Source organism: Naegleria fowleri (assembly GCF_008403515.1).
Source record: "Naegleria fowleri strain ATCC 30894 chromosome Unknown tig68, whole genome shotgun sequence".
NCBI lineage: Eukaryota > Heterolobosea > Eutetramitea > Acrasida > Naegleriidae > Naegleria > Naegleria fowleri.
In genome coordinates this window covers 483,327-492,405 of record NW_025408000.1, presented here as the reverse complement: position 1 = coordinate 492,405, position 9,079 = coordinate 483,327, and the positions used below count along the sequence as shown (strand labels likewise).

The 9,079-nt window shown below is 36.5% G+C and overlaps 8 protein-coding genes across 8 annotated transcripts in view; 2 read left to right on the top strand and 6 right to left on the bottom strand.

Annotated features, from left to right (window-relative positions):
• Positions 1-348: 348 nt before the first annotated feature.
• Positions 349-987, bottom strand: FDP41_009407 (uncharacterized protein; the record flags this gene model as incomplete). Its single annotated transcript, XM_044713362.1, has 1 exon — positions 349-987. The coding sequence occupies one exon, from the start codon at positions 985-987 to the stop codon at positions 349-351; it is 639 nt and encodes a 212-aa protein (XP_044557218.1).
• Positions 988-1,024: 37 nt separating this feature from the next.
• Positions 1,025-2,761, top strand: FDP41_009406 (uncharacterized protein; the record flags this gene model as incomplete). The annotated part of the gene is made up of 1 exon (XM_044713361.1): positions 1,025-2,761. The coding sequence occupies one exon, from the start codon at positions 1,025-1,027 to the stop codon at positions 2,759-2,761; it is 1,737 nt and encodes a 578-aa protein (XP_044557217.1).
• Positions 2,762-3,166: 405 nt separating this feature from the next.
• On the top strand, positions 3,167-4,012 carry FDP41_009405 (uncharacterized protein; the record flags this gene model as incomplete). The annotated part of the gene is made up of 1 exon (XM_044713360.1): positions 3,167-4,012. One exon carries the CDS (start codon positions 3,167-3,169, stop codon positions 4,010-4,012), a length of 846 nt encoding a protein of 281 aa, XP_044557216.1.
• A 136-nt stretch (positions 4,013-4,148) lies between these two features.
• Positions 4,149-5,192, bottom strand: FDP41_009404 (uncharacterized protein; the record flags this gene model as incomplete). The annotated part of the gene is made up of 1 exon (XM_044713359.1): positions 4,149-5,192. The coding sequence occupies one exon, from the start codon at positions 5,190-5,192 to the stop codon at positions 4,149-4,151; it is 1,044 nt and encodes a 347-aa protein (XP_044557215.1).
• Positions 5,193-5,376: 184 nt separating this feature from the next.
• FDP41_009403 (uncharacterized protein) lies at positions 5,377-6,480 on the bottom strand (the record flags this gene model as incomplete). The annotated part of the gene is made up of 1 exon (XM_044713358.1): positions 5,377-6,480. One exon carries the CDS (start codon positions 6,478-6,480, stop codon positions 5,377-5,379), a length of 1,104 nt encoding a protein of 367 aa, XP_044557214.1.
• Positions 6,481-6,655: 175 nt separating this feature from the next.
• On the bottom strand, positions 6,656-8,008 carry FDP41_009402 (uncharacterized protein; the record flags this gene model as incomplete). The annotated part of the gene is made up of 1 exon (XM_044713357.1): positions 6,656-8,008. One exon carries the CDS (start codon positions 8,006-8,008, stop codon positions 6,656-6,658), a length of 1,353 nt encoding a protein of 450 aa, XP_044557213.1.
• A 36-nt stretch (positions 8,009-8,044) lies between these two features.
• On the bottom strand, positions 8,045-8,683 carry FDP41_009401 (uncharacterized protein; the record flags this gene model as incomplete). Its single annotated transcript, XM_044713356.1, has 1 exon — positions 8,045-8,683. One exon carries the CDS (start codon positions 8,681-8,683, stop codon positions 8,045-8,047), a length of 639 nt encoding a protein of 212 aa, XP_044557212.1.
• Positions 8,684-8,700: 17 nt separating this feature from the next.
• The window catches only part of FDP41_009400 (uncharacterized protein), a gene marked incomplete at both ends in the record, with an annotated part of 988 nt that continues 609 nt past the window's right edge, over positions 8,701-9,079 (bottom strand). The window contains 2 exons of the mRNA XM_044713355.1: positions 8,701-8,730; positions 8,806-8,826. Coding sequence (XP_044557211.1) covers positions 8,701-8,730; positions 8,806-8,826 — 51 coding nt within the window. The remainder of the gene's footprint in view (positions 8,731-8,805; positions 8,827-9,079) is intronic.

The window sequence follows — 9,079 nt, the reverse complement described above, 5'->3', positions numbered from 1 at the left end:
AAAAATTAAATATTGTTTATTGGCCCTTCGGTGCCTCAATACTTGTCATAAAACAACATTGGACTTCATTTTCGTTTAGATACTACTTCTGAATGTCGAATGTTTTTAACAGGATATATCAAATATTAACAGATTACATGCTTGTGTTGAGCAACTGTTAACATGGGTTGAGTCCATGATTCAAACAGAAGGTAAAAATAAAGCAGTGTTTGGTCTGTTAATGCATATGGTTTCGTTGGTTTGTAAGGTTGAGTCGTCAATTATTGTAAAAAGGTCATGAATAGGTATATATAGTGTTGATGGATATGATATGTTAATAATGATATGTATCGATTACCAGCATTGTCTTCAAAGTTCTAAGTCACAACAATTAATAATGTTGAAGGGCGGAGAGCAGTCTTGGATCCAGTATAAGGTGAGATGCTTCTTTCTTGTTCTTACATTCATTACACGTTTCTTATCGAATTGTTGATAGCACTGATCATCATAATACAAATATAGTATCTTGCCTTTTTGTCCATGATTAATATGATCGTGAAGTTTGTTCTTTTGCTTTGTTTTTCTTTTTGGCTTGGCTTTGTCGGTGGATGATTGTTTTTTAGCTTGTGTGGTCCTTCTTGTTTTGCGAGGTTTGTTCTTTGGCTTGTATTCTTTTTCTTGTTTTGATGGAGTTGGTTGATTCAATGTTGATAATGTATTCTCATCTTTCTCAACTGGTGGATCGTTAGTTTTCTCAACTGATGGATTTTCTCTAAAGGTGATTGCGTCACATAGATGATGTTGTAAAGATTGTAACAAGTGATGCGAATGATCTAATGGCTTCCGTGCCTTTTCTTCGCAATTTCTGTTCTCTTCATTTCGTATATATTCATTAAGTTTGGAGTTTAATTGTTTGAGGGTAGCTGAAATGTAATTCGCTTGTTGTTCAATTCTTTCCAAATGTCTTTCCAGGCTGTGGAGCATGCAAGAGTCAATTCTGATGTTCATCTTGCGGTATTTTTTAAGGGCTCGAGTCCAAAAAAAAATGTCCAATCACCTCCATCCAAGACTCCACCTTCGGGATACAGAAATCATGCCCCATGATTCATTCATTAACGACGGCCTTGGTGGTGTTTCAGATTATGTAAAAAACAAGAAACAAAAATTAAATCAACAAATCATGATGGGAAATGATGTAAAATTGATCATTCTTGATTTTTCAAATTCCTCTTCTTTTGGTGAAAATTGTGATGAGAATAATCTTCGGAAATTGGAATTATTATTGCAATGGAAATTCTCAATGCAACAAGAAGGGAAGAAGAAATGGTTATTGAACCGAGAATTGAAATATAAACATTTCTTTCCTGTTGAGTTTATGAATGACAAGGAATTTGTTTTGAATCACATCAAAAAGTATGGTTATGGATTGGAATATGCATCCATGCAATTAAAACAAGATCCAGATTTTGTTTTGAAAGTGATTCAACAACAAGGAAATCAAATACAATTTGCGAGCAAGAAAATCCGTGGTGATAAAGAAGTGGCATTTGAAGCGGTAAAACATAGCACATGTGCATGGAAATGTGTTTCTTCAGAAATTAAAAGGGACAAAGAATTTTCTTTTCAGATAGTTCAACAGAATGGATTAGCTTTGTGTTATGCACCTAAGGAGTTTAAGAAAGATAGAGAAATTGTTTTAGCTGCTGTAATGCAAAATGTTGAAGCATTTGAATATGTCCAAGATCATTTGATATCAGACAAGGAAATTGTATTGGAAGCAATCAAACAAAATAAGAAGGCTCTTCAATTCATTTCAAAAGATTTATTGAAAGATTGTGAATTCATGTTGACAATTCTCAAATTAATATTTCCAGAATTTTCTCATTTAAATTCTTTTGATTATTCACAAAGAGATATCATGATGAAACTTGTTGGAGAATATGGGAGGACACTTGAATTTGCAAGTGATGAACTCAAGAATAATCGAGAAATTGTTTTGAATGCAGTCAAAAATGATGGTTTGTCACTTGAATTTTCATCTGATGATTTGAAGAATGATCGAGAAATTGCATTAATGGCTGTTCAACAAAATGGTTTCTCTTTGAGATATGTCTCTGATGAATTGAAGAGAGACAAACAAGTTGTGTTAAATGCTATCAATGAACATGGATATTCTCTTCAATATGCCTCTGATGAATTGAAGAATGATAAGGAAGTGGTATTGACGGCTGTAAGACAAAATGGCTATGCCCTTGAACTTGCATCGGATGGAATGAAAAACGACCGAGAAGTTGTAATGGCTGCTGTAAGAGAAGATGGCAATGCTCTCGAATATGCTGGTGAGATGACGACTTGTGACCAAGAAATTGTTTTAGAAACAATCAAAAATGATGGTTCATTGGAATATGCTTCCCGAGACCTTTTATGTAACAAACAATTCTTGCTAGAAGTTGTGAAATGTGGATATAATGACCTTCTAGACCATTTGTCAAATGACATTGTGTTTGACAAGGAATTTTTGTTACAAGCAATCAAACTGAACAGTCTTTCCGTTGTATCGTCTCACCGTCGTCATATAGTATCCGACAGGGAAATAATGTTAGAAGCAGTGAAGAACAATGGATATGCATTATTTTACACATATAATCAATTATACAATGATCCTGAATTTGTGATGGAAGCTCTCAAGTGCAATGGATACGTTGAGGAATATAGTGACGAATTCTATCAAGTAAGAATGCTCTATTGTTATCATGACGCTTATTTGGGGAAGGATCACTGAATATCAACAACTAATTTTGTTTCCGCAAATGACTGGAATAAAAATTTGTTCATCCGCTCAACAAAAGTGGTGTTGAAACCACAATCACCACATGGACTATTTCGAACGTGGCATCTGGCTCCAGTAAGCACATGAAGGATATTCGGTCCTGACGATGATTCGTGATCGTTTTTTATGAAACTCATTTTCCTTGAGCCTTCGCTTAATCAAGCCAATTCCCAGACGGACTGGGGTAATCTTTGGGTGCACATGATTCATGAGGAGAAATTTCGAAATGTGCTCTTCAACAACATGGAATGTACCTTCCGAACATAACTGTCCCATCCATGAACTCATTCGAGGGGTTGTTTTGTTGTAGTAGGTTGTTCAATAAATTTTCAAGTAGAATATTAGATGAGCAAAAAAATGTCCAAACGAGATCATAGCCACATTCACTCAAAGCTCTTCCTTCGGGACACAGACATTATGAAGGTGGATGATTCATTCATGAACGGCCTTGCTGATGGTGTTTCAGATGATGAGGTTGATTATGGAAAAAACAAGAAACAAAAATTACCTCAATTACAGAAAACGACCACCATCACGATGGGAAGTGATGATGAACAGGTAAAACTGATCATTCTTGATTTTTCAAATTCCTCTTCTTCTCTGAATGAACATTGTAAGCAACATGTTCGTAAATGGGAATTCGTGTTGAAAAAGAAATTCTCAATGCAACAAGAAGGGAAGAAGAAATGGTTATTGAACCGAGAATTGAAATATAAACATTTCTTTCCTGTTGAGTTTATGAATGACAAGGAATTTGTTTTGAATCACATCAAAAAGTATGGTTATGGATTGGAATATGCATCTACGCAATTAAAACAAGATCCAGATTTTGTTTTGAAAATGGTCCAACAACAAGGAATTCAAATACAATTTTCGAGCTGCGTCATTTGTGGTGATAAAGAAGTGGCATTTACAGCAATAAAAAACAACGCATGTGGCCTTCTCATCTATATTCCAAAACAAATTGCACTTGTCGGATTGAAATTCAAAAAGAGTCTTTCTATAGGATACAACAAGGAAGTCATGTTTGAAGCAGTGAAGAATAATGGATTGGCATTATTATACACACATTACAGTTTGCAGCAAGAACTTGAGATGGAAGCTCTTAAATGCAATGGTTATGTTTTGGAGTATAGTGATGAATTATATCGAGCGAGAATGCACTATTGTTATCATGATGCTTATTTGGGAAATGATCTTTGAAGTCATGTTGACCAAACAATTCAATTCCCTTCAGTACAACGTTGGCTTGAAGAGAAATGGTGTAACATTAGTAAAGCAAAATGGAGATGTGTGAAGATGGTGATACAAATTTATCAAGTTAGGCAATAGTTAAAATTTACAAAGTGACATTCTCTGGTCTTGGATGAGACTCTTTTCCAAAACTGTGTGTGACTCTAACAAATTCAGCCTTTCTTTGCAACTCCTTGATATCCTTAGCACCGCCATAAGTGAGAGCACTTCTCAAAGCTCCACAAAAGTTGTCAATAACCTCTTGAGCAGAACCAGTACACTTGGCGTAGAAAGCAACGCCTTCTGGCACAGTGCCCTTCTTCAAACCACCATAGTAATCGTCTTGGAAGTCCTTACTGGCCTGTCCTCTGTACTTGACCAAAGTAATTTCATTACCATTTTCAATCTTGGTGAATTTAGGAGCAGCACTTTCACGTGTCTTGGCGAATATGCTTCCCATCATGACCGAGCTTGCTCCGGCAGCCAATGCCAACACCATGTCTCTCTCAAAAACAATTCCACCATCGGCAATAATTGGAACACGGAGTTTACGAGCCAATTCAGCACAATTCTTGATGGCACTAAATTGAGGAATACCGAATCCAGTCTTGATACGAGTGGTACAAGCAGCTCCACATCCAACTCCGACCTTAACGGCATCGGCACCAGCAGAGACAAGATCCTGATAACCCATGGCAGTACAAACGTTTCCAGCAATGATTTCCTTGTGTGGCAATTGCTTTTTCAAAGTTCTGATGAAAGAGCACATGGCTTCCGAGTGACCATGAGCAATATCAATCACAACTCCTTTAGCTCCCATCTCTAACAATTTAACAGTGGATTCCATATCATTCAACCCACACGAAATGAAGCAATTGTCTTGGTACTTTTTTACCCAATTGGTTTGTGTTTCGAATGAAGTGAAACGATGGAACAATGGGATTCCTCCGTTAGCAATCAAAACATCGGCCAATTCATCGCAAATCACAGTGTCCATATTTGCAGCAAGAAGAGGCATACCAATTTTAGAGTTCTTTGTCAACCAAGATTCCAAGGAAGGATGCAAACGCGATGGCACATTGTTGTATTGTGGAACCAAAGTCACATCATCAAAAGTGAGGTAATCTTCGTAGTGGATATTGTTCAACATTTTCGTTAGTAAATCAATTACACGGAGGTGTTACGTTGGAGTGAAGGTTATAATGATGATCGTGGTGGTATCGAAGCCTTTTCAAGTAATGGAAAAGGTAGGGAGCTGTTGGGGTATTTTTTTCATCGTTTTTTGTAATGGAATTTTATGGCGAGACCCGAATTTATTGATTGGGTGACGCCGTTCAATAAATTGTTGCATTCGCGTTCAACCTCTCAGAGAGAATTGAGGTCAGGGGTAGCCAAAATGGAAAGTTATGATCCAAAAGCTTTTGAACTGGATTGGTGCCAAGTAATTGTACAGTTTCAGTTGCAAATGAGACAACGAGACAACCACATGCTTTGTCAAATACAGTTGTGTCTTCCTCTCGATAACAAAGTTGTTGAAGAATAGATTCATCATCGTTCACCTTCACAGTGTAATCGGAAGCAATTTCCTGCTTTCTCTTTTCCTTGAATCTCTTTGTCTGGCAAAGCATGAACGTGTTTGGAAGAACAGTGGAAAGAAAAAGTATTCTCAACTTTCGGAACAAAACCTGAGCCAATAGTTTTCCTTTTTGGCCAAGTTTAATGGTAGAACGAACACCAGTAGGTATTGGTTTCTTACAAAATGTCTCCATCAATAAATCCTTGTTATCATCAACATTGTCTCCGAGAGCTGACCGAACTTTGATTCCGTTTGATGAAAAATGTTCAAGATAGTCTCTAAGTATTGGACAAAATATAATCTTTACACTTCTGACTCTGCACTTGAGAGCTAAAAAATGTTTCGCTAAAATATGAGCGTACCAACATTTACCTTGGAATCCTTGAGCAGCAGCAACATAAATATTCCAAAACAACGATAATGATTCCGAAATGACTTGATCCGATGCATTCTTGTCAATATTATTCAACAAGCATTTCAATGCGTCCCACAACATTTGTGTTTGTTCCTTCTCGAAAAACGGAGACATCACTCCAACATTGTTCAGAAGAATGTTACATGTGTTTCCATGAAGAAACATACGAACATCATTCCATTCTTCGTCTTCAACTTTCTGTAAGCCTTCAAGTCCCTTGATTTTAATAACAGCATCCCAAAACTTGTCTTTCTCCTTAACACCACTCAATGTTATTCTCAAAACATTTTCACACAGCCGTTCCTTTGCATGAAGGACACAAATAATAATAATGCATGCAGGTAGTCCAAGAATACAGCCCAATGAATCCTCTGTTCTGGGTTTGTGGTTTTTGCAACATATTGGTTTCACTCCAGGACAGACCACACTTAACGCTTTCAAATCCATCGTTAAAAACACATCAATGGAGCAATGATTCGATTCGGTTGTTATTCCGTGCTTCCGAATAATCTCAATTTCCTTTCGGAAATGATCTGCCACATGAACAAATTCACTCTCATCTCCAGACCAAATTGCAAGTGGAACGCATATAGCTCGAGATTGACCTGTTCCGAAGCATTTGCTAATTGATCACAATAATGGTCAAAGTAGTCAGTTTTGAATTGGCAGCATAATCAAGATTCAACGCAACAATTAAATCCTTGTTATCGATTTGATCCTCTTTACAAAGTTGTATCTGCTTTTTCTTCATAAAACCAATCCACTTCTTGTGCTGCAACACATAACAACATACAGTGGGGAGAATTGAGTGATAAATGATTTTTCGATCTCCATCTAATTCTTTAACCTTTACATTAAATATGTCAGTGCAGATTAAGTCTGTCGTTGATTGTGCATGCAATAAGGTAGGTGAGGGTGTTAAATTTTTGACATGTCCTTCTGTTCGAAGTTCGTCCACGGCCTTATTAGAAATCACTTTTCGGTTTTTAACAAGAACTTGCTTTAAAGTGTTTTCTTTCAATTTGAAATGTCTTGCACTAGTTTTTTTCTTGTTTTGGTTGTCGTTGTCATTTCTGTTACGCTTTTTATGGTTCTCTGTTTGGTGGTTCTTAATTTGAGACATCGTATTACTTTCTTTTGAGAAGAACGTTTGTTCGTTGCATGATTCTTGTTGTTTTGACATACTATAATCCATACTATCCAACAAACCTTCCTCTTTCATACGATCTTCATTCAGCAATCCTTCCCTCCATAACATCCCAAGAAATTCATAAATATCTTTAAATTGATCCATTTTGCAAATAATATCGTGACCTCCTAATCGTTGTAGCAGCTTTTCTTTTCGCTTCGTCTTGGTTCCATAATTTGCATCACCAAAATAGTCAGTGCATTTGTAATTGAAAGAATTGGTAACAATATCATCAGTGATATGAGTCAAGCCAAGATGTTGTTTGACATCAAGGAAGTATCTTGCTTTTAGCTGAGAAGAGGTCTCTTCCAAGCATATTCGGTCGTTGGAACAAACTTTCCCAACAATAGACGTTATTGGGGGAGAAGAATTGTACTGATTTATTAATCGTTGCTTCCATTTGAACTCCTTTGATGAAGAAGAATGTGTTGGAAAATTTGAAACTGGTTCGCTCACTGATTCGTTTAATGATGATGATGCATGATTGTTGGTGATTGTTGGTGATTGTTGTCTTTGAGATTCGGATGTTGTAATGTTATTGGTCATCAATAATGGTGATGGTGTAGGAATGAATGTCGAAGGCCATGAGTATGAAGGCCAGAATATGGGTTGATCAATGTAATCTTGCGAGGATTGATTGGTGTTAATTTGAGACAACTCATATTGTGGAGATTTAAAGTTCGGAATGAGTTGATATGTTGGCCAGTACAAGGATTGATTACTGTTGATTGGTAGCTCAGGTTGTGAACATTGAGAATTTGTTTGGTAGGGATAAAATTTAGACATTTTTGTTTTTAATAAAATTAATAATTTATTTCAATTTTAGAAGAAACTAAATTCATCATCATCGTCGTATTTGATCTTGGTATCGTATGACATATGCATGAACACTTCACTTGACTCTGTTTCAAGTATAAAAGAAATATTCTTAACTTGCAATAGGTATTCAGTTGTGACCACAGAATTGTCTTCCTTTGAAATGCAACTCTTGACAACTTGTCTTCCCCAATTCTCAAATAAATCCAGAACTGGTAAGGTATCTTTAAAACGATATCCAACACAGGGAACTTTGTACTTAATTCCATGCCTATAGATCATTCTGTCAGAGTGGAAAAACGTTGCTCCCTTCATATTTTGAAACATCAGTTGAAAGGTTTCTGTTTCAATACAGCCACAACTAATGGAGGTTCTTCGGTGAATACCTCCCAACTTCAGCATTCTGTTAATCTTGACTCGGGCACACTTGGCAAAAAGTTGGAAAGATCTTGCGACGTAATCTTGTTCTTCTTCACAAAGGTCAAAGTAACTGTAGTTCAGAGGTTCAATTCGTGGTAAACCATGCTCAATGATGATATCTTTGAAATCGTAAGAGCTAGTTTCTTCTCTGCGTTGTTGTTGGATTTGTGTTGTGATGGGATCGGCTTCATTGTTGTTGTTGTTGTTGTTTGGAGCATCGAACATCATTGCATCGCCTTCATCTATGACAATCTCGTACATATTGGTTGTTGCTGTAGATTGGAGTTGTTTGATTAATTAGAATCATCATAATGATTCAGCTAAAATGTTGCTATTGTAAAACTTACGTTATTGTGTGCTGTAATCTTCTAACATAAAATTGATACGTATATTGATATTTACGTCAAGAGTTCAATGTTGATTGTCTTGTCAAACCTACGTGTGTTGTTTTGTTTCGATGATGAAAAAGGGCCACACAAAAACGCGGCACCAGAGACATTTTATATTTTTTTTTGTTGTAATTTGCTGTGAGCCAAATCATCATTTTCTTGGCCGAGAGCTGGCCCAAGCGACCATGGAAAGTTGTAGTGTGAGTTAATTTTGTCATCCTTAAGGAAAAGA